The 25,730-nt window shown below is 40.6% G+C and overlaps 1 protein-coding gene across 1 annotated transcript in view; it reads left to right on the forward strand.

Moving 5' to 3' along the window:
- The window catches only part of LOC118787687 (UPF0606 protein KIAA1549L-like), an 80,171-nt gene that overhangs the window by 28,962 nt on the left and 25,479 nt on the right, over nucleotides 1–25,730 (forward strand). The window contains 9 exon segments of the mRNA XM_036543292.1: nucleotides 6,860–7,216; nucleotides 10,493–11,020; nucleotides 11,248–11,363; nucleotides 13,249–13,468; nucleotides 13,956–14,089; nucleotides 14,357–14,525; nucleotides 15,809–15,868; nucleotides 16,254–16,405; nucleotides 25,271–25,442. Coding sequence (XP_036399185.1) covers nucleotides 6,860–7,216; nucleotides 10,493–11,020; nucleotides 11,248–11,363; nucleotides 13,249–13,468; nucleotides 13,956–14,089; nucleotides 14,357–14,525; nucleotides 15,809–15,868; nucleotides 16,254–16,405; nucleotides 25,271–25,442 — 1,908 coding nt within the window.

Consider the following 25,730-nt stretch of genomic DNA (forward strand, 5'->3'; position numbering starts at 1 on the left):
GATGCTTCTTCCACTTCTCTGGTGGTGAGTGCTTTCGCCGTTGCACTCACTACCACGAACCTACTCATCCACCCAATGCTCATGTTCCACCTGTTTCACTGTTTTTACCCGCAGTCATGATAGCGGATCAGCAATATTGTTTTTTCCTGCAATGTGGACCACTGTGAACTATGGCTGTAGCCTAAGAGCCCACCGCTCTATCTGTGCACATGGTTTAGAGCGGGGACCATAGATTACTTCTAATGGTTTATGGTCTGTGACCAGATCGAATTTTCTCCCATAGAGGTATGGATGCAGTCTCTCACAGAATCAAAACAGTCCCAAGGCCTCTCTCTCTGAGAATATTTGCGTTCACAGTCAGTCAGGCTACGGCGCACATAACATACACATATGCACATAACTTTAACCCCCTTTTGGCTTTGTACCAATACTGTACCTAACCCAATGGGACTCGCATCTACTTCCACCTGTGTTGGTGCGTCTTTGTCAAAGTAAGCTAGGGTTGCAGCCCTGGCTAGCTCTGTCTTGAGGGCATTGAAAGCTTGTTTCTGTTCTGGCCCAAACTTGAAAGGTGTGTCCTTCCTTGTCAGGCATTGCAGTGGCTCTGACAGTGTTGCAAATTGTAGGATAAATCTCTGTGGCATTCTCTGGCTCCTGTGCCTCCGTTACAGCTTGCACCCTCTCCTCAGTTGGCCTGATGCCCTTCTCCGACAACAGAATTCCCATGAAAATCAGTCTATCCATGTTGACCTGGCATTTTTCTGGATTCAGTGTTAGTCCAGTCTCTCTGAACCTTGCCATGACCACATGCAGCCATCTGTCATTTATCTCTTGGTCGCGTGCATGTATGATCACGTCATCTGAGATGTTCTCAACACCTTCATGTTCAGCACCATCTGTACACTCTGTTGTGCTGAATGAGAATGTGGTGATGTCACGTGACTCAGGAGTCAGCTCAAGCTGATGGTAACCCCATTTCAGATCCAACTTGCAGCTCATCCACAGTGGGGATAGGAAAGTGTTCCCTCACTATAGCCTCATTGGCTCGTCTCATATCCAGACAAAGCCGGACATCATTTCCCTGTTTTGGGACGATCACAACTGGGTTTACCCATGGGGTAGGCCCATTCACAGGTTCAGTAATGTCCAAGTCTATCAATTCTTTTCTCCTGGATTCTACTGCCCCCCTTAGGTTGAACAGTATGTGCCTGAGTGGCTGGGCTACAGGTCTCATCTTTGGGTCAATGTGCAAACTGACCTGTCTTATTTTCAGTCTTCCTATTCCACTGAATACTTCTGGGTATTGCTGTTAGAGTGTTTGCTTAATGTCTGTTACAGCTGAGATGTTAGCGCCTATTCTCAGAACCCCCAGGCATCTTGCTGTCGCTTTTCCCAGCAAGGGTTCACCATTACCCTTGATTACAATGAACCCAGCATGTTCTGTTTTGTTTCCTGTTGAAACCTCACATGTGAATGCACCCTTGACTTCTAATGGCTGGTTAAAGGAGTATGAATAGAGTTTCCTCTCTGTCTTGGGGACATATGACTGACACTCTATGCGTTCTGACTTCAGTCTTTCCCATACATTTTCACCTATTAGCCTATATTGCTTGTTGCGCCAAAATCAACCAACATTCTCATGTTTACTCCCCCCACACAGAAAGTAAGTCTCTCTGGCATGTAGTTATCATTAATGGCAAACGCAAAGTCATTATGTGCATCGACATTGTTCACATTTTGTTTTGTTTTTGAACCCTTTGTGCGACACATTTTTGCATAATGATCTTTTCCCTGGCACTTGTGGCATGCCTTTCCATGTGCGGGGCATTTGGGATCTCGGCCCAGGTGGTCCGTATTCCTACATCTGTAGCACTTTCAGTCATTTTTATTTTCTGTTTGATTTTCCTTTTGCATTTTCATTTCCTAACTTTCCCTTCTTTCCTTTTTGAGAGATTCGATTTACCGTCTCAGTGTTCGCGTTTGCTGTGCTGACATAGCGGACATTTGCTCCTCGATGCTCTCGCAGCGGGAAGCTATCTTCAGTGCACAGGCTAGTGTCAGTTCCCGACCCTCTTCTAGTAACTTTCTGTGTACATATTCTGATGTCCCTTTGCTCAAAATTGCATCCCTTATTTGGTTGTCGGCATCTCCTCCATACCCACAGTCTCTTACAGTTTGTTGCAGGCGAGTTGCAAACTGCTGCACTGTCTCACCTGGCTTTTGATGCATCTTTTGAAACACGTGTCTTGCTAGCGCTGTGTTGATCTGTGGCACGAAGTACAAGTTCAATGCGTCGACTGCCGCCTGGTAGTCTGTCTGTGCTCTACTACTACATTGTGCTGGACCAGATGTCCATCCTGTACATCTGGTCCAGCAAGATGTAGTAGTAGAGCACGTCTCATTTGCCTCGTAGCTAGCGGTGAAATCTCATCCATAATGAGTCCTTTTCCGTCGGCATACAGCTCGAACAATGTTAGCCACCTCTTCCACCTGGAACCTAGTGTAGCTGGCTCTGTATAGCATGCAAAGTTTTGAATTCTGGATTTATCCATGCTAGCTAACTAAACTTGTATATTTAACTAAAATGAACGTTATCCGCGTTGCCAATGTTATATGTCTGCTTTTCTAATAAGTTAAGCAGTAGTCGCTGAATTTAATCTCTAACACAATGACGACACACTACTCACTCCTCCGCTGGGCACATTTCTTTTATTAAAACCCTTTCCTTCCGATGTACCCAGAATACACCTCCGGCATTCCAACATTCTAACTGTATTATTAACCATGGACATGATAACGGCAACAACAGTATTTTGGTACCAAAGCTTTTAATTATTTTTTCTGCCAGTTCATGCAAATCCTTGCAGATTACATGGGTTGATCATGCATAGCCTGCATGTCTATATTCAAAACACAGTTGTACAGTATAAAATTGTCAGGGATGTTGGTCTTGTGCAATTGCAAATGCAAACTATTTTGGACATTGACGCTCGCCATGGAAGTGAGTAGCCATGATAATCCATTAATAAACCACAGGGTAAATGTGGGGTACCTCCAGGAGATAATTTTCATGAGCAGGGTTTACGAGAAAGATTTGTGTGCTTTGCCTTCACAAGTCTGATTGCAAAACAGGCACTTTGCATTGCATGAGATTAGCTGGATGCACCTTGTGAGTAAAACAGACACCAGCAGCAGAATATGTGACAGGCTTGCAAAGCTTACTAAGTAATGAAAGATGTCCCATGTGGATATGTTGAGAATGGAATGATGGGCGCAGTGTGGATGGGTGCCAGCATGCCAGTTGCATGTGCAAACTGACTTGAAAAAGTGGTGGCATACTAAATTGCAGGCAAAACAATTAACATCCAATGGAAAGTGCATTACAAGGTAAATTATCAAGAAAAAGGTAATCGATCAAATGAAACAATTGGTTCAAGGTGTATAGTGAGGTTACTTGAAAAAATTAAACTCAGCAATTTATTCTGGTTTTACTGTACTGTTTCATAGAAATATGCATTGATGTTCTTATTTATGTTACTTCATCTTACAAAGACTAGGAGATTACTTTCAAAGAACTACTGTATAACTGGATCATGGTATAAATCAAAACTTTCAGTGTATTGGAGGTTACATTTCCTTTAGGGACTGTTATTTGAAATAATATGGACAATTGTGTGTTTTTGTTAATGGAAAATCAAAGACAGAGAATAAGAGTTTCAGTCGTCATCCCACACTAAATAATAACATTGCCCTTGACAATTGAGCAGGTGTCTTCTCACACCATTTGGAACATTGCATCTGTGCAATGTCCCCTGTAGCGCTGACATTACAATGAATTCAATTCAGTTTATTTATATAGCGCTTTTTACAACATGAGTTTTCACAAAGCAGCTTTACATCGGTATTCCAGGCCTAATAACCCCTCAGAGCAAGCCAAAGGTGACAGGCGCAAGGAAAAACTCCCTGACTAATAGGAAGAAACCTTGAACAGAACCCGGGTCAGAGGGGGAGCCCATCTGCCTCTGGCTGGCACTGGGTGGACAAATAGAGTAGTAAAGAATTTCCTATGAAGTTCTTAACAGTACTTGTGAAACATGTAAATAGTAAGACACAGCAATGTAGGTGCGTAAGACACAATGAGTCTTGTAAATCTTAAATTTTAAAAGTTATACAGCAGAATATGCATGGCATGTAGTCCTTGAGCGTCCAGTTCTTGATACATGGAGGGCTCCACAGAAATGACGGCAAGGAAGCTGAGTTGGGGGTCTCGAAGTGCTGCTTGAGTTACAGCTCCAGGCAGGAGCCGGGTGGGGAAAAGAGAATTGAAAAAAATAGGTTAGTGAATGATAAGAGTGGCAGGAATGTACAGCAGAGAGGCAGGAGAGGAGGGGCAGGAAAAAGATGCCAGTGTGCAACAAGGAAAAAACCCTGGCAGGCTAAAATTATGGCAGCATACCTAGGGGATGGGAGGCAAGGGACCGGCATAATCATGAGGGTGACCCTAAGGCAGTCAACACCAGATCACAGATAACCACTTAGTCCACCAGAGACTCTATGATCCATGCCAGCACCAGGCCATGTCCCTCAGCTGAAGGATTTACTGTATAGATATGTTTTGAGCCTAGAATTAAAGGTGGACAGAGAGTCTGCTCCCCGAATCTCGGTGAGTGAACTGTTCCACAGGAGAGGGGCTCGATAGGAAAAGGCTCTACTGCCTATAGTAGTTTTTCCCACTCTTGGAACGATGAGAAGCCTGGTATTTTGGGAATAAAGGGCTCTTTTTGGAAGGTATGGGTGAAGAAGATCCTTAAGATAGGGAGGGGTAAGCCCATGTAAAGCCTTAAATGTGAGTAAGAGTGTTTTAAAATCAATCCGGTAGTTAATGGGTAGCCAATGGAGAGAAGCTAGAACTGGGGTAATGTGCACAAAGTGTTTAGTTCTAGTTAAGATACTAGCAGCTGCATTTTGTACCAGCTGAAGGGGTTTTAATGAGACATTTGCACATCTTGACAAGAGGGCATTACAGTAGTCTAATCTGGATGTTACAAAGGCATGGATTAATTTTTCAGCGATACGATTTTCCTGATTTTGGCTATATTTCTCAAATGGAAGAAGGCAGTCCTAGAGGTGGTAGTTATGTGAATTTCAAAAGAAAGCTCAGGATCAATAACAACACCGAGGTCTTTGATGGCTGCACTTGAGGCAAGGGAGACACCATCAAGGTCTAGTGTAGAATGAGTGAATTTGATCCTGATTTAATTTTGGCCAACAACTAATATTTTGGTTTTGTCTGAGTTAAGGAGGAGGAAATTTCGGGCCACTCTTTACATCTGTTAGGCAGGCCTCCATGTCTGATATATTCAGAGGGCATCAGGTTTGACAGATATATATAACTGAGTGTCATACGCATAACATTGGATATGTCATGTTTACGGATGATATCGCCAAGAGGCAACATGTATAACGAGAAAAGCAGACACATTCCCACAACCACAACTGATATCGTTCTGATAGATAGGACCTAAACCAAGATAGAGCCTGTCCTCTTATGCCAACCAGGTTTTCGAGGTGGTTAAGGGGGATATAGTGATCAATGGTATCAAAGGCTGCACTTACGTCTAGTAGCACAAGAAGAGAGGTACAGCCATCGTCACAGGAGAGTAGAAGATCGTTGAGCACTTTCAGAAGAGCAGTTTCTGTACTATGATGAGGTCTAAACCCAGACTGAAAAACTTCCAAAATGTTGTTAGAGTATAAAAATGCACTGAGTTGCTTTTTCCAGGATTTTTGAGAGAAATGGAATATTTGAAATGGGCCTGTAGTAGACAAGTCATTGGGATCTAGACTGAGCTTCTTCAGAATAGGCTTGATAATTACTACTTTGAAGGACTGAGGTACGTGTCCAATGAACCCAATGAAATGTTCACACACATGGTCAGGAGCATATGTTGTCGATGCAAAATTGTTTCTTAATAAGATATTCACATTTTGTGCATCAAGTTAGTTCACATGCATTTTCTTGTTGACGTATGAGACCCCCTAGTCTTGTTGCCAGAATGTTGCAAGTTGAAATGCTGAGGGGGACATGTATGTGTGCTTCTGAACACACATACATGATATAGTATATAGGATATAGTATAGTATAGATATAGATATAGTATATACTATATACGTGATATAGTTGAGGATGAAAACTGTGTGCATACTAGTGTTAGTAAATTTTTACATGATAGTTGTTGCACTAATGGTTTCTTATGGATGCTAAGATATGAAATCAGGAGAGGTTTTCATTTTACACTTCATATATGCTTTTACCATAGTGGTTGTTTGATGATCTTGGCACTGTTTTTCAGCTCTCCCACTGCTATGTTACTTCTTCTACTGTAGCAATGCTTTTCTCTTTGCAGGATAGCATTGATACTTAGCAAAAAACCTACGATAATTAAAGGCTTACATGGAGAAGGCGTAGTTGGTAAGGGGGATGAGGAAAACAGCATACTCGTATACTCATCCAATAGATATTGACGTAACAATTCCATTCCAAAGGAGTTTGCTCAAGCATTTTCCATTTCAATCATGCTGTTTACCACAGGAGTTTTATCAATCAATGTGTTCGCATGACACTATATTCCTTCATTTCTGTTTTAAATGCATGTTTTGAAACTGTTTACATAACTCTGCTTTCAGTGGTACTGTTTGTATTTTCTTCAATGAAGAAACTGCTATTGTCTTAGTCTTTTTGTAGAAAATATGCTTTTCAAATTCCTTTTTGTGAGGATTATTATTGACATGCAAGACTGAAACTAGCCACTGCTTGTGTCACTGCTGAACATTAATGTATATTTACCTGCTTCTCCAGATGAAGGGAGCAATGAGGGATCAGCATTTGCATCTCCACTGCAGGATCTAGTATCTTCGACAGTCCCCTCTCACCAATCAGCCAGTTTATTGCTGGAGGAGGAGTCTTCCTCAATCATCCACACTGATCCACCGGGGACAGCAGAGAGCACAAGAAAAGAACCTGCATTCTCATCTATTCTGACTATGCTTTCCAGCATGGTTCAAAGGCCCCAGACTTTAGTGCACTCACTTCCCTCCCCAGTTACCTCTAGCAATGACATCCAAACAGGCCAATGGCATGCAGAGAATCAAACCAGAGGAACTCAGCCTTTGTCTGCAGCTCCTGCAGTGAGCAGTATCACCTCTTCTAGCTCAGGTTTGACTTCCGGCGTGAATCACCTGATCTTACATCCACCCCAGCCAGAGACAAGATGCAATGTTACAGTACCAGTGCAGTCTGTATTCCTAGAAACATTCAATAATTCAAGAATGTGTATGTCAACATCAGCATCACTGTACAAATCCATGATATCATCCCATAATCACCCAATCCATATATCTCAGAACCCCAAGTCTCTAAGATGTTACTCAGGGTTTCAAAAACAAATATGAGGCTTTTAATTAGCACTTTCTATACAAAGATTCACATAGAGCATAAATGTAAGAATTTGGACACCTGATTTATTAACTGTGTTAGATACATACTCTTCTAAAGAACATATCAGGCCATGCCAGCTCAGATATGCCTCTACAGTAGTAGTAATGGGCACTCTACAGAAGTGAAAGAATTAACCTCAAGCCTTCCTCTACTATCAAGCAATAAAGCCTCTATCCTTTCCAGTTTTATCTCACATGTGACAGTGGTGGATTTGAGGTCAGACCCATAAATGGCATCTCCCAGTTCTCCCATGTCACTCCAACAGGATACCCACCGTCAGACATAGAGTACAAATTAGACTGTGATCACTCAGTACTATCAAGCAATGCAAAAAGCTGCAAGAGCAACCCAGAAGAAACCCTGCTCCAGTCTTCTCATGCCACCCCTGGATTCCTGGTCAGTGTCCGTCAATCCATCTGCCACAGAGCAGAATACATTTTATTCCAACTAACTTTACTAATTAACTTTTCTCTCTGGTTTGTCCACTAACAATGTCTTTTCCTCATGAATTTGTCACTTTGTTAAGCTTGCTTCTTGCTTGGGGTTCTTGCTGCCTGCCTGACCAGGTTGCCAGTAAGGTCATTGCTGTGATTGTGAATTATAACCTGAAAGTGAATACCAGTGACTCATCATCTCTTCTTGTAGTTTTTTTTTTTTTTCATTTTTCCATTTTCTCCCCAATTTGGAATGGCCAATTCCCCGAATTTTTGGAATGCCCAATTTGTCATCGATGTTCGGTCCCATTTCACAACCCCCGCTGTCAATCCGGGAGAGCGTGGACAAGCACGTGCCCTCCTCCGAGACACGTGATGTCAGCCGCTGCTTCTTTTCGCACTGCGGTCCACAAGCTAAGCTAGCACACAGATGAGTCTGAGGAAGACACTTCATATGCAGCTTTGGCACGTGGACCACAGGCGCCTGATCGACCAGCAGGGGTCCCTGTTGCTAACGGGACCGAAGCCCCTGCCGATGAACCCACCCCTTTCCCTGGCGGAACAAAGCCAATATGTTCCGCCTGTGAGCTCCCGGTCACTGTTGGATAGTGACACGGTTGGGATCAAACCCAGGCCCTAGCATTCAGTCTGCGCTCAGAATGAGTGCTTTTACCGACTGAGCCACTCGGGAGCCCCTTCTTGTAGTTTTTGAAGTCAGATTTCCTGAAACTGTTTCATCCTGCTTGCTGTCACTCTGGCAAGGTCCACAGCAATCAAGGTGGTAACTGATAGCTTCAGGGATGATACAGCATTCCAGTTCAGCAAAAAATCAATAGAATTTCTACAGTCATCATCTCTGCATACTTTTACTCATAATGCATGAAAGATTTTGCTTAATTTGTGTTAGGTTATGAGAAACACAATACTCTGAAGGGAACGTGGGTAAAAAAATTTGGTTTGTTGTGGGTGTAACATATCCCATGGGAATGGCTCCATATTTTGTACAGGGGACAGCATGCTGAAATATCTCAGTGGAATGTTATTGTCTCATAGGAATGACTTCATATCTGGAGCTAACCACTTTTGATAAGGATCTCATTCTTTCAAGAAATAAAGTTGTACCCCAAAATGTTCAACCATTTCCTCAAAATAATTAATCATTCCCACAACCTCAGGATATTATTCATGAAAATTTAAGTTGTACCCCTGAGTTCTTCCCTCAAGTTTTTAGTCATTCCCTGTTAAAGAACATTTTTCTCCATGTTCCATAAGGACACAATAGTAAGCATTAGTCCTCATCTGTTAACTGTTTATCAAGTTACCACAAGTGCTCCTTCCATGTTAACAACAGGGACAGGGACTGAAACCACTGAAGTGTTCTTGTTTGTTAAGCAATCCACTGATGATCTTCATCTAAACTGACACCTTTGACAAGAGGCTTTTTTGCAGATGAATCTACAGTGGCATTTGACACAGAGTACACCTCATCCAACCGACAACCAGCTCTTAATGGAACTCAGCCATGGGAACAGTCAAGTGCTATGACGGATTGCCTTTCCACTCTTGCAGACATTAAAAAAGTACCATAAAAGCAACAAATGCGTCAAATACAACTTTGTCTTGACTATCTACAAACACAAGAAATATAATACATTATATCAACACAGTGAGGTGGTTTGATGTATATACTGTACACATTTAATCCAGAGAAACATGGATGTAATGAGAACAGTAATTTATGGTAATACTGCGAATAATTACTGTATGAGGAGTGCATCAGGAAACCTAACTTTTAACCTAATCTCTAGAATATTCAGTCACTACTTTGCCTCACTCAGCTGACAGAAGAACATAAAACTGTCTCTTTTCCAAGATGTCTGTTATAAATCCTGTGCACACAACTGAGTGGTCTACACTTACACAGACCTATCCAAACAAGACTTCAGCTTTAACAGCTTGATGTCTTTACTCATAATACTCATGAATATGACCTCAGAGGTGAACGTTGACGAGAGTATGGCCTCAATAGCAGAGGCAAAGCAGCTGTCTTGTCATCCACATGGGCTCAAGTCTTTATTCTGCCAACATCAAGTGTACTATCATTCACTCCTGATGGATGTGTGTCCTCCTCAGCAAGCACCTACTCATCACAGTCAAAGGCAGCCTCAACATCTGAAGGACGATCTTCCACAGAGAATAATGAAAAGTGAAGCTGTTCCCAAACCCTCTCTCCACTTCTTTTTAACCAACACCAACATCTCAGCTGTCTTGTTTGAATCACTCCCTGCATCCACAGTTATGCTCACAAATGCAGCCACATTCCTTCCCCCTGTCAACACAGAAATGGAACATTCCACTTTAGAAGGAATATCATCCACCAGAGTCACCTGCCATCCATGTGACCTCTGTTGGCGCAGTATCATCAGTGTCTACATTCTGAACTCACCACACCCTCTCATCTTGGTCCTGCCCGTTACATCTTTCCATGCATTTTCTACATCCTCCACCCTGATGTTCTGTGTTGTTCCAGTTGTAAATACCACTTGTTCTGTCTTTACAGAGGAGGCAACAGTGAACAGTTCTTCTTCGGCCCTTGTATCCCTTCTCTCAGCATATAGAGAAATGGAAGCTGCCCACATAAGGAATGCCACCAGTTCAACCACCACCCACACAAAGAATACCTTTACACCCAGCAGGGTTGAAACCACCTCCATACAAATGGCAACAACAACCATAACTTTCGCCACTCAGGAATCTACAACAAAGTCCAACCCTCAACTCATGAGAACCACCAGCACTACTGCAGCTATGACCACAGAGGTTGTGAGGACCAGGAATACCACTGCATCACAGTTGAGCAGCACTACACAGATCACAGCCACCCAGACTGTGTCCACAACCACACAGACAACCACCATGACTGCTCCCAGAACATCAACAACTGCTTCAACTCTTACATCCAACACCACCACACAAAGGCTCAAGATTTCTTTTCCTGGTGCAACCACACCTGCCCTTCATACCAGTTCCAGCACAGAGATCCATCGGCTGCAATGTAACATCTCAGAGAAAATCTGGGTAAAAACAGGTATGACCGACTGCCATACTTTGTCATCTACTCTTATTACAAGTTATGTCATGATGCTGTGAACTACCTCTGCTGCAACTCAAAATCAAATTAAGATATTGGCATTTTTGACTTATTTCCTGATGTAATGGACAATGAATAATGTTGTGTAGCAGTGATTTGACACCTGAATGGCAGAAGTGGGAGAGTGTAATCCACTAATGTCTGTGAGTGTCTTTTGCCCCTAGTTTTGTCCATACATCTGAGAAAAAACCGACTTGAGATGGCACTGAAGCAGAATCTCCCAAAAGGCCTCTCCCAGGCTCTGCAGAAGGCTTTCAATGACAGCAATGTTCAGGCACAGGTCTAAGTTTCTCTATCTCTTTTTGATGCTGGGATGCTGGTGTGATGTTGTCATTTGCCATGTTTCTTCTGTGATGTATTGACTCCTCATACATCTCACGTTTTCGCATGCCACAAGGTGCAACTTATCTGACAACTGGAAATACCAAAATGATTGTTTTTATAAATTTCAAAGATCAAACATTAGGCAGGAACATGAAAACCAATGCACTGAGAATCTATTTAGCATGATGTCTTTTTTTAACTGCAGTGTCTCTTCTGACAAGTCCCTCCCTCCTTTTCAAGCTCTAGGTTTTAAGGTTTCTATAACATTGAAGGTGCATGCTATAGAAAGCCTTTCTGAAGTAAGTGGACAGCCTGACGATTCATGCAAAATGGATCCGTTCGGTCAAAATGGCTTTCAGATAAATTTGGTTGTGGTTCCCAGATGAAGAGAAACTGTGGTAAGATCTTTCTGTGAGAGATGGCAGTGAGGAATTCAACATTTGTCTGTATTGCAACTCCATTGGGTCTGTATGAGCTCAAGACTTTCAGACAGCATCAATCCTCCTGGACATGAAGATGAATTATCAAGATTTTTCCAACCATGAATAAAAAACCAAGAGTTTGCTATACTCATGTAAAGAAGTCATAAAAATTAACTGCTGTAAATTTTTAGTGCAGCTTGCAAGACGGTCCTCTCACTTTCAAGATTTAAATACTAGTGTATCTTTTGCTCATAGTCTCTTGGCCCTTGGGAAGCCAGTAGATTGCAGGAAAAATTGGATAGTTTTTAATGATGCTACAGAGATGCCAGAGAAAGGAGTCACTTGAATGTACTGTAAAACTAAGGGAGCGTATGAGAGAGATAATGACTATCTGAGTTTTGCAGGAACAGACCATGGTGGGGAAATTGCTTCTCAGAATGAATATATATTTCAGTAATCTTTCAAATTACATTTTAGTGAACGGAGAACTACAGTTTCACTCCAAGTCTGGATGAAACACAATCTGTGAAAAAATATTAATGGGAAAGAGGGGACTGCAGTAGCTTTTAGAATAGAAACTCTGTTCAAATCTTGAACAGCAGGCCTTAATTGTGGAGAACCAGTGCTGAATCATTGTGATTTTTAGTTGTCAGCTTCATGTGAACTTCAGTAAATTTATTAAATGGCCATCATCAAAGGCATAGATCATGATAATGGGGTTCTTTTGATGTTTTGTAATGAATTTGACACTCAAATGGATTGGGCTCTGGGTTCCTAGCAACCATATTTTAGTCATGTGGCCTGTACTCCTGAAATGATTTGCATGACAGCTGTTCATTAACGAGCTGATAAACTCTCGTCAAAGTTTTTGCTGAGACCATTCTTGTGTTATTCACACAAAACTTGTGTGTTATGTCTTTGTAGCCTTTCTACCCCATATATGAATAAACTATTATCCTTTTCTCCTCTGTGGAAATGAGCACATTACTCACAATGGTGGCTTCTCTCAGCACTGGCACAGTCAGAATAACAGCATTGATTTCATGCTGCATGGCTGCGATTCAGCTGCTGTCCATCAGAGGCCATGTATTATTTCTGACCTCTGAGGTAATCAGCTGGGAACCTCATACACAACTGCACAGGTCTTGGACCCAGGACATCAAAATTACCAGAAAAATAAATGAAAATGAAAATGGGAAATAAATGATTGCTATCTCAATACGCAATATATTTTACCATGACGGATAATGAATCACGGATGGTTACTAATGTTGATGAAGAGGTGTAAAGATTTTTTGTTCCTTTGTGTATTTTTTAGGACTAATATGGAAAAGTATGTGATGAAAACTGTCAGCTTTTGTAGAACAGATTAACTGCACATCATCAATCTGATCAGTAACCTGTGTGTTTGTCTGTCAGGTTGAGAGCCTGAGTAGTGGCTCCAATGTGACCGTTGGGTACTATGCAGCGAGTGGCAGCACAGTTTACACAGCCTCTGTGGTGGCAGATGCTCTCAGTGCGTACGGGGCTGGCAAGCTCATGGCGGACATCAGGCAGTTTGTGCCTGCAGCACAGTCTCTCTCCATTCCCATCACTCCCTGGGTGCCCAGCCCAGCCATCTCCCAACAACTGAAAACAGGTGGGAGGCAGTCAACAGGAATGTGTCAGCTTTCACTGTCAGGATTTAGAACAGCATCCCACACACCTGTGTGTATGCAATTGATTGGTGATCTACACTGTAAGGTTATAAAAGTGTTAAAGTTTAAATGTGTTCTGGCATAATAACCTCCATTTAATGTTTTTAATTTTATGAAACAAATGTATTCTGTATTCTGTATCACTGCAGGGTCATTACCTGTGAGCTTTTGCAAGAGCTTTACAAATTATTTCATTTACATTTCAAATGAGTGGTAAATGTGTATTTTATACTGAACAGTACAGAACAATACAAATTTCTCAGGTGTGTGGAAAAAAAATATGAAAACAAATATTTATGTTTTTTGATTAACCTAAAGTGTTAACTATTTTCCTAAATACTTTTACATTTACAATTACCTTTACAATAGCTGTCATAAGGAAATGTACTTTTTATAGATAATGACATTATGTTGTCTGTGCTGGATTAGTCCTCAGGTTTGTGGGTGCAGGAGACAATATAAAATCCTGCAGTTTTGCTCAGTTGATGGAGCAGCGCCTGGCCAATGCTTTTATGGAGGCAGAGTCCAAAGTGCTGAATGCTCACAGTAGACTCTCTGTTCAGGTACACCCATCATTCATCAATGCATGGACAAGTGAGAAAAGGCTCAACATGGGCCACATTATTGCTGTTACTCATGCATATATAGTGATTTCCTGTTTTGTTATGCCTGCCTCAAGTAGAACTTGTTCATTCCACTCAACACAAAAAGCAGCTTTTTCAGTGCTGATGGTTAGTGTGTCTGTACAGTGTGTCTGTGTGCTCATGTTTCCGATGGAGTGTGCTTGTCCCTGTGGAGATTATTTGTTGTTTCTGTGTCGTGTGTATCAGATCTTAAGCACTTCCCAGACACTGGGTTCAGCCTCTGTGTCTCTGATCTACGTGGTGTGGAATGGGAGCACCGCCCTGAACGGCACTGCCTCCAGTAATCTCCTTAAGCAACTGACAGCTGAATTGGTGGGGTACTTCCTCTTCTTCCCCCCCCTCATCATTGCGGAGCGTAAGTGGAACAGTGAATCATGGGACAATAGTGAAGGCACTTCTGTCATGCATTCACTCAGTGAAAGTTGTATGGCCATCTTGGACTGACATGTTGCGTGATGATCGGCTGAAATTGAGTTGAAGGAATAAGCAAGGAAGAGCCAAACATCAGGCAATGATTAAGGGTTCTCGACTGTATGCTGTAGTTTTAATGAATGGCTTACAGAATGCTTACCTTATACCTCTGTTCAAAGCTATCTGCTCGAAGGACACACGACCCTAACAAGCCTTTTTTTTCCTTTGGTTTTATTTGTACAGTAAAATGTGAATGGAAATACAACTGGACAGTGCAGCAACAAGGCTATGAATGACAGTCTGGCATTAGTTTATCTGAAGTTTGCTCTGAAATGTGGGGCAACCTGGACCCCTTAGTAGGCCTGTCACATGATGTTTTTTAACAAGGCATCTAGGAAGACTGCTCCCTCCCCCAGAAGATTTGCATCACAGGAGAACTCTGTTTTGATGCAACTACAGCCAAATCTAAAATACCATACAATTTGCACCGTTGATTATGAATATGATTCTTTCATGCACAGGGAGGGTTTGGTGTGCATAGCATATAGCATAGAGTAAATAAGTAACAGGGAGAGTTCTCATTTAACAGAACACAGATTTCCTCAGGCCTGGTCCTAACAGAGATCAGTTGTTCAATACCACAGCTCCATTCTTTATTTATTATTTTTATTTTCATTTCTGAGGAGATGTTCATTTTCTATACACTCTAACCCCTTGTTTGGTGTTCCTTTTGGATTTCACTTTGTGTCTTTGTATCAGTTTTTTCTCCATAGCAGACTTTCATTGATTCACTGGAGATTCTGTGAAAGAAAAACAGAACAGACTTAATTTATGTAGAGATCAAACGTGGCTCGCAGGACCTTTTGTACTAAAGTGGAATCAGCTGTGTGAAGAGTTTCTGTTACATTTATTTACATTGATAACAGAATGAGAGTATGTGCTTACTGTCTGTTTTATTTCAGTGGCAAAACTGGAACAATGAAATAGCTGGCAATATACCAACCAACCAAATCAAAGTAGTATCATGCTACAGTGAATTGGGCTTTATTAGCTTGCTTGTCAACACCATCTGTGATTTCACATTCCACTAATATCCTTCCGACAGATCAACCTGCCAGAAAACATAATCAGCCTGAGAACATACAATTCATCTAAGAATTCACTATGAGCCTCATTTTTCTGTGCTTTACTGGCTGTCCTAAACTCGCGCCTCCCCTTTCTTTGCAGCTTTAGAGTATCATAATCTGAATACTTCAGTAGCAACGAGAGACTACTGGGTAATCACAGGTAATTAGCCTACCAATCAATTAACAGCTAACTGGACCACATGTAGGTCTTGTGTGTGGTGTTTTTGCAATGGCTCTATGCAGAATCCCAAGTTAATAATGGCTGTCTTTTTGTAGTGTATTATGTAGAGCTTACTGACATTTACTTGTGTGTGACCAGATCAGATTTAAGCTTCATAGAAATGAGAGCACTTTCTAGAATGGCTTGTGTGTAGGATGATTCTTTACATTCCTCCTCCTTATACCTCTATTAAGTAGAAAGGCTCTGGAATCCCAAGATCAGCCCAAATGTAATGGGATTGATGAATACAGGAAAATCTTGCCATTGTCCCCATCTCTCTCCCTCTCTTCCTGTTTTGTAACCCCGCCTTTCTGCCACTCTGCAGTAATTCAGGATGTCGACAGCTCCTATCTGGAGGGGAATTACCAGAGCTTTGCCAGGCTGATGGAACAGCGCTTGGCTGAGCTGTTTATGGTGGCCCGCCAGGAGGGGACGAGGTTCAAGAGGGCCACCACTGCAGGGAGCTACACTGTCCAGGTAGGAAGGGAGCTGGCCTGCCTCACTCATCAGACCTGTGTAAAGTCAATGGTGCCCAGTCAAAGCCTGAAGGGTTTCTACATTCAAAGTGAATGAGAGGTTCAGTACTGGTTGCCTTCAACAATTAAGCTTGAATGCTCCTTTGCCCACTTTCTTATTATGTCTTTGTTAAATGTGAATGCATTACTGGTTCTGCATGCTTTACACATACAACTTACATGCCTGAACCTCTATTATGGTTCTGCACGTGATATCACTGCACTGACTGGAGGGCTTCCTGGTACAGCAATCAGTCAATTTTACGTCGAGTTTACTATGGAGTTTAAAAAGACCTATGATAAAGTACAAGTCTCACACTCTTCATTTTGCAAATGCTGCCAATCTGTACTTTGCTCTTATTTGTGGTCCCTTCATACTCAGAATAGTAGTAAATACTACCTACAAGGTTGGGAAGGGCAGGGAATCTTGGATAAATACTTTGAGATACTCTGCTCCATGGTCATGGAGTATGTTTCAAAATAATTTTACACTTGGTAATCTCATGCTGTTGCATTATTTTAATGTTACTGTCAAAAACCTGGAGAATTAATAAACTGATTCATTCACATGCCCTGATCAGTCATGAAAAATGGATTTCTCTTTTATCTGTTTTTGATATCTTTAGATTGTATTAGGGCTACCCCTGACCAAAGATTTTCCCAGTCGACTAATAGTCGTTAGTTCAAGCCATTAGTCGACTAGTTGTCGCATGTTTATGACATTAATTTAATTATTTAAATAGGGCTATAAATTTTTTGGGGCATCAGAAAATGGTTTGAGTTCCAGGGCTGAGGAAGAATGTTATAAGTAACATTGTTACCACTGTGCTACATTACAGAGAAATACAAAACCGTAATAATGAGCCTTTAAAATATAAATTTTACAAGTGCACAATGACAATGCTAACGGAACACGGTAATGATTCTGAATGTGTCGGAACAACCAGCAAGGAGATTGAACATTTTGTTAATTATTTCAACACAGTATAACATAATATAACTTATGAACTTGTAACACCAACACAATAACTTATAAAACAAACAATAAATAAACATGAAACAGAACATGAAGTTAAACATGCAGTAAGCGAGGTACTGTAGCTCACCCAGTCCCCACGAACACTTGGGTAAACCTAATAGCGCATATGACAATATATTTATTTAGCTGCATATAGCCTTAACTTTGCAATTCGTTAATGTTAATTAGGCCATTAATTATTTAGCATAATGGATTAACCCTTCCGAGCGTACGGTCACACTGGTGTGATTAGCCGTTTAGCGCGTATGCTAAAACCGGTGCGATTAGGGCCCTCTTCACACCTGGTATTAACGTGCGTCTTGGGTGATCCGATCACAAGTGGACAGCTCTAAATACCTCTTGTGATCGGATCTTACTTCCCTGCTCTATATGCAAATAAACACATACATCATTTCCGTTTGCAAAAGTAAGTTTACGCATCATTTAAAGGTCTGCTTCAACGAATCTTGTTATGACTGTCACTATGAAATAATGCCTGTTGTATCTGTAAATGAACACCTAGTTGACTAGCAAGCTAGATTCCGTTCATCACTGAAATTAAATAGCCTACCCTTAACTCTTTTGTTAAATTCTGTTTTTTTTTTTTTTTAACTTTTATTTAAGCAGGATAAAAACCCGTTGAGATATTAAGTCTCTTTTGCAAGGGTGACCTGGCCAAGAGGACAGCAGGGAACATTAAAACAGTTACATGACATTACAAGTAAGACATTACAGCATAAAAATATACAGCAACATAACATCAATTAACCGGTCCAGACGATAGGAAACATTTACACTCCTCCTGCACAGCATTGAAGCAAATATTTAAACTCACCGAGGGGCACTAATACGTCTAAATGTAGCATACTTTGTAGACTATTCCACGCCTCTGGTGCACAATAAGAAAAAGCAGTCTTGCCTAATTCTGTAACAGCCCTGGGGACTCGAAGTAGTAACCACCTAGCAGACCTTGTTAAATAATTGTGAAATACAGAAGACTACAGAGGTAAAGGGGTAGGTTACCCAACATGCCTTGGTATATGAAAACATACCAGTGTAGCTGTGTGTGTAGGGACAGCGATGTCCAGCCCACTAATTTGTATAAGGTGCAATGATGGGTGAGTGACTTGGCATTTGTAATAAAGTGCAGGGATGCATGATAGACTATCCAGTCTATTCCAGCCTATGCAGCACAGAGGAGGCTGCATGCATATATATTATGTCTCCATAATCAATTATAGGAAGAAATGTGGATTGAACAAGCGTCTTCCGAGCCTCAAATGTAAAACAAGCCTTATTACGATAATAAAAACCAAGTTTAAGTTTCCTCATGAGATATGGGTTTTGTAGGACAGTTTCTCATCTAACCATATACCCAGGTATTTATAAACTGGCACCTTTTCAATGGATGTACCATGTGAAGTAACAATGCTAAAAGACTCTGCCTGAGAACATGCTCTGGTGAAAGTCATGAATTTTGTTTTGTGTGCATTCAGGACTAGCCTGTGACCATGTAACAAGGTCAGTAGTGACACAAATGCAGTCTGGAGCTCCTCAATGGCTTTACGCACAGAAGGAGCAATTGTGTAGATGACTGTATCATCTGCATACATGTGCAATTTAGCTGGATGCATCCCATTATCTAGGTCATTAATAAAAATGGAGAATAAAACAGGAGCTAAAATAGAACCCTGGGGTACACTTCTTAATATAGAAGAAACTTGACTTACAATTCTCAGCAACAACACACTGTTCTGTCTGTAAGATAATTTTTAAACCAGTTTACAGCCCTTTCACATAGGCCAATATTATGAAGTCTAGCTAACAACAGCTGATGGTCAACTGAATCAAATGCTAGGTCAACAGGTCAACAAATAATGCAGCACAGTGCTGTTTTTTATCAAGTGCATTTATGATGTCGTTTGTCCCTGCCATGGCTGCAGTGATAGCGCTGTGCCCTGATCTAAAGCCTGACTGAACCCCACTCAGAATGTTGTTTTTAAGTAAGTAATTCTTGAGCTGAGCATTCACTAAAGATTCAAGGACTTTGGCCAATATAGGAATATAGGAAGCTTGGAGATAGGATGGTAGTTATTTACATTTGAAGGGTCTCCACCTTTTAACAGGGGAAGAACCAGGGGTATAGGAACCGGGGGATGGGGGATGGGGACGGGCCCTGCATGTTTTAGATCTCTCCCTGCTCCATCACAGCTGATTCAAATAATCAACTCATTCGATCATTTGAATCAGCTGTGTTGGAGCAGGGAGAGATCTAAAACATGCAGGGCAGGGGGTCCTACAGGAGAGGGTTGAGAAACATTGTAGAGCATAGATTGATTAATGGCACACGTCTATTACGTTCCCATGTCACGCCATCCGACGCTCCCTCCAGAATTTCACGTAGGCTAGGCTACCGAGATACAGTCGTTATGGTACAATACTGTTTTGGATGTTTCATTTTTAATTTTACGGAAGCTTCAAGTGCTTTCTTGCTTGAAGCCATGCCAAAGATCTTACAGATCTTACTAAAACGTCTCTGGCCATGCTCTCGTTTGCCGTCAAACGGTTGACCACTGCCGTGTGTGTATGCTGTCGCAAAATGCAGCGAAAACTCCCACAGGACGTTAATAGTGTGATTAAGGTGTGTACATGTCTTCGATAATGCGAGTAAAATAGGAATACTCCACATGTCTTAATTCGATTAGTGTTTAATTCGAGTTTGACCTTAACCGGATTAAGGTAATCAGAAATCGCTGTTTACATGGTAGTTTCTTAATCAGAGTATTGTCTTAATCGGGTTAATATCGGCATTTTGTTGTCCATGTAAACGTACTGACTGATAGGCGTGTGTGGATTTATTTAGTGACCAGTTTCACGTTAGTCATATTTTTAATAATTTGGCAACAGCGATTGTAGCCTATGCTATTAACTAGCTAGTTTCCGTACTGTTGAAACTACTGTACGTTAAATAAAATTTGACTTAAGGATACGCTGAACGCTAAACGATGACCGCAAGCACAGTAAACCCATTAAACAGGTTTTTATTTTCATAGATAACTCCGGGCTCCCGCTCGTTGACACAGCAACTTAACTGGGACAACACAGCTAGCTACAACAGTCGTTTAAAAAGCACTGGCCTGAGAAAAAAAAAAAAAAAAAAAAAAACATTGAGTTCACGAGGTAACCACCTTTGCAAATCAAGAATGTAGGAAGTATTCTGGGCTACTCGCCGCACACTATTTTCTGTATCAAATTCTCTATAGCCCACTACTGAACAGTATTCTGTTTGAGTATGTCGTAAATATTCATATATAATGTTAGCTTGTTACTTATTCCGCTGATTGTTAATGAACAAGCTAACGTTAGCTAGCCAGCTGTTTTGTCACTGACATAGGCCTATTGCTGAGTAAGCATCAACTAGCTAGCTAGTAATACCGGTGGGAGAATTATGTGACCAACTTTGTGAAGAAAACTTCACCACAGTATTCAGTTGGCATTTTAAGTTTTACAAGCTGCAGACGAATAAATGTTTTAAGGTAAACAAAAAAGTACACACAGTATGTACTGTACTTCCGTGCTTTCCTGTTGTTCAAGGCCACAGATTTTCATCAACGCTGCACCTGTTTTCCCTGGCTATATAGTGAGGGAAATCCTGTCTGTTGTGTGTAGTCCATATTTGGCTGTCTTCTGCTGTGATTGGATGGCATGCATCATTCATTACATCAAAGTGTGACATTTGGTTATGTGGATTAGTGTCATACACTTTCCATCTCCACGAGGAAAATAACTCTTCTTATACATAATCTTAGCCTAATGAGACACATCCTAATGTTGGGTGACACACCTTCATGTTGGGCAAACTCTGCCCCAGATGTGCATCTCCTATATGTCAAAATGAGCTTAGTAGTAACAGAGGTATGCAGCTCTTCTTGAAAGCACAGCGGTGTTTACACGCGCATACCTTCTTATTTCAAGCCATCCTGATATTGTTTTATTTTTCAATCAAGATATATGCTCCTTTAAGGACTGGGATTATGTATACAGACATAAAATTCATAGCAAGTTGTGTGCCCCCCCCCCCCCAATATCAAACTCTCTCCTACGCCCTTGGGGAGAACATAAGCTGATTTCCAAACCTTCGGTATGGAATTGGACAGCTATGGACACCTTGCCAGTATGGTTGAATTAAATAGGCTAAGCAAGATATTATGCTTCCAACGTTTCTTATGTTATTCACTGCAATGAAAATGTTTCATAATGTAGTTTAATATCAAAGGGTGTTTGCTGGTTTGCTAGTGTTGTGAATACATCTATGAATTACTTTTCTAAAACCGAAACGCACTTGTTGAAGGGACATTGGAAGAAGGGACATTCTAAAACGCTTAACGTGGCTTAATGTTCCAAAACAGCGATCAATGCTCACCAAATGTCTCTCAGACATCTCTTGTCATAAATACTTCCACCTGTCAAAAAATAAATAAATTAAAAATAAAAATAAACCGAAATCCTATGAGTATGGACCCTGGAATTTGGTGATCATTGGTCGCAGTTTTGGAACATTCAGCCACGTTAAGCATTTTAGAATGTCCCCTTGATATTCATGATATCGTAGGCTAAATCTTGATTCCCACAACAGTCTAACATTTATTTGTAGAACTACAACACTTAACGTATTATTCATAATACCATTTTTCCATGTAATATATTGCATTACACCTTTAGAGCTTGGAAGCATTTGAGGTAGCTTGCGAACTCTAGTTGTTGCCCGTTATCGCACTATAAAACCCTTTCGCACGTAACTTGTTATGTTTTCATTAGCGTTATTTAGCCTCTCGTAGTTTCAGATAGCATTTGCTATATTTTTTAACATTAAATCGCTGTTAGGCCTACCTCAAAGCTAAAATTAGCTAGAATTTTTCCAATCTTGTGTTCCAGTCGCGCCAGTTTTAGCATCCGCGCTACACAGCTAATCACACCGGTGTGTGTGAATGAGAACGTACTTCTGCTTAAGCAGAGGAGGTCAGTTGAGTAGGCGGTCCTTCAATGTGGCCCAGGATGCATTTGCGTTCACACTGCTAAAAGAATGTGGCTATATGCGGCCCAAACCACGTCCAAATGTGGTCTGAGAGATAGGATCTCAATGCGTCCTAAATGCAGTCCAGGTGCGTTCACACCTGGACTTAGCGCTGTCCACTTGTGATCGGATCATCCAAGACGCATGTTAATGCCAGGTGTGAACAGGGCCTAGAACACTAGATTGAAAAATTCTAGCTAATTGTAGCTCCGAGGAAACAGTGATTTAACGTTATAAAATATAGCAAATGCTAACTGAAAACTATGAGAAGCTTAAAATAAGTTACGTGCGAAAGGGATAATAACGTTAGGCTACTTAGGGGAGAGCCTGGACAAAAGTAACACTTTTCAGATAAAAGTCATTTTAAAAGATAAGATTACAGACAGAAACTAATTTTCGTTGTAATCAACAACTCACGTGTGTGTTCTGTCAATACCAGTTGCTATGTTGTACAAATGTGGAACGACTTCGGTATAATAATATGATAAATATATAGCCTAGTTGTTATTGTAGACGAAAGAAACAACTGTTACAATCGTCCCGACAATGGCTCCTGACAGTTAAACCTGACTTGCTTCTAAACTGAGAAACTCTGACATGGCAAACTTTAGGATGTGTTAAAGTAGCCTACCAATTATTCTGTCAAATGATCATGACTATGACGCATGAAACAATAGACACAACTTGTCATTCAAAAAAAAAAAAAAATTACCGCCTAAGTGAATTTACTTTCCGTGATGTAACTCCGCGAAAGTATGATGTATCCACACGATTGATAGGCGAATCTTTGCATGCAGAGTTTGCATGTCACCTTCTCATCCTTTACGCACTCGAAATCATCCCACACTTTGGATGACTTCCTGCCCGACATAGTCTAATAACTTTTTAACGACAAGGCGCAGCTCCCGAATGGAGTTTGAGGGGGGTTTTTTTGTTTGTTTTTTGCGATTAACCGACCAATGAAAACTTGACTCTTCTCATCGACTAACGTTTGGTTGACTATTAGGGGGCAGACCTAGATTGTATTATGTAATGTGTATAGGTAATATACTATTTTATGTGTGCTGTTTGAGTTTGTATTGTACTATGCATATTGCCTTGACTTTTGGATAGGTACAGTGTTGTTACACTGTAGTTTAGATAAAATGATCACATTTTTTTCTCCATAGTTTTTGGGGATTAATAAAATATTTTTCTGGGTAAAACATAAAATAAACAAGAATGATGAAAATTTCATAGTCACAGATACAAATTCAGGCAAATAAATTTATGGTGGCCAATAGCAAAACATAATGCAAAGTAGTCTAACATGGATGTCACTTGTTTTCAGGGTTGGGGAGTAACGGAATACATGTAACAGCATTACGTATTTAAAATACAAAATATGAGTAACTGTATTCCATTACAGTTACCATTTAAATTGATGGTAATCAAATTACCGTTACATTTTAAAAATATTCAGATTACTGAAGGGACGTTGGATTTTTTCTATTTAATTAAATAAATTTTTTTCATTTAATGTTTATTCATTTGTAAAATCTATCCAATGATAGGCAGCCCTGGGGTGTATCTCCCATATGCCCCTCACAAAAAAAAAAAAAAGCACGCAACCTGCCTGATTCACAAGACAGTAGAATGGAGAGTGAGACAGAAAGCAACCAGTGCAACGTGTTTATGTCATGGAAATACCAGGACCATTTCACTTTCAAATTTGGCAAAGGTCACAACATGCAATGCAAGCTGTGTTTGCCAACAACCAAACTGCTATCTGCTTCAAAAGAGTCAACCTCTAACCTGAAGAAGCATCTTGAAATAAGTTCTCTTTTTCATTATTTAAGCTAATATTGGTTGCTAGCTAGCTATCTTACATAGTTTGGCTGCACTGGATTAGCTATTCAGCTAGTTAGTAGGCTAGTAGGTATAGTATTAAAGCTAACTAGCTAACGTTACAAAACAAGTGAAATTTCACTTTCAAAACAGCGATTACTCCAGCAATTTTACACTATGCATGTTATACATTAAATTGTTAAGCTTTCTCACTCACAATGTATGTAGGGTGGCTCGTGCCTTTTCTAACTCATGTTTTCGTGTAATGTACCATTCTGTAACTGTAACAGTTACAGTTCTGAAGAAACTGCGATGAAATGCTCATAGACTTAACATTGGGGTGCCAAAATGTTAGTCACAACAATGCTAAGTGAACATTCTAAAAATAAACGTTCAGAACCTTAATTGGATGAACATTCTTTAAAAAACTGTACAGAAAGTAATCCAAAGTATTTAGATTACTTTACTTACCTTGAGTAATCTAACAGAATACGTTACAAATTACATTTTAGAGCAAGTATTCTGTAATCTGTAGTGGAATACATATTAAAAGTAACCCTCCCAACCCTGCTTGTTTTACAACACTGCTGAACCCACGTGTATTTGCATTGATATCCTTCTTGTAATTTAAGGTAATAGAGATGAGCTAAAAAAAAATGTGTCCAACTTTTAAGGTCCATTTAAGCTATTAGAAAACAGCTAATACATATGTGAGCAAGTGAGACTAAAGTTTGAACTTTGAACTCTTCACATCTTTAAGTCTCTTCCTTGACCCATTGAGCATGTCTACTATACCTAGCTTAAACCAAAGCCTTACATTGTTGCTCCTGGTTATAATTATTATTAAAAAATGACATAGTTATATAACACAGCAAAGAGAGGCAATGAATATCATGTTGTTGGTTTAGATGGTGAGCATTAGAAGAGTTGCTGGTCAGAAGAACCCAGCTGAAATGACCTACTATGTCCAGCTGAACGGTGTTCCCTTGCCTGGCACCTCAGCAGCCAAGATCCTCAACACAGTGGATTCTCAGACTATGGCCCTTACTCTTGGCTACTTCATCCAACTCCAAGCTGAACGTAAGTCCACACTTCCACTGTACTACTGACACTTTCAGGTACCTTTCTCTTTGAATATAGACTAACATAAGAAAGAGTACAGAACCCACTAATTTATGTTTATATTAATAGTACAGGTTACCTTTATCCAGACCAAGGAGGAAGGTAGTATCTTACATTATGTACTGATAATGTAGCTGATCGTGGATTTGAGGGTGGTAATGTCTGAAAAGTGAGCACTTCAGCTATTTATTCAAACTCACAGATTTCATGATCAACACCTAATGACTGCTTTATTATCAAAGTTTC

The sequence above is a fragment of the Megalops cyprinoides genome, chromosome 13 (genome assembly GCF_013368585.1).
Source record: "Megalops cyprinoides isolate fMegCyp1 chromosome 13, fMegCyp1.pri, whole genome shotgun sequence".
In the NCBI taxonomy this organism is placed as follows: Eukaryota; Metazoa; Chordata; class Actinopteri; order Elopiformes; family Megalopidae; genus Megalops; species Megalops cyprinoides.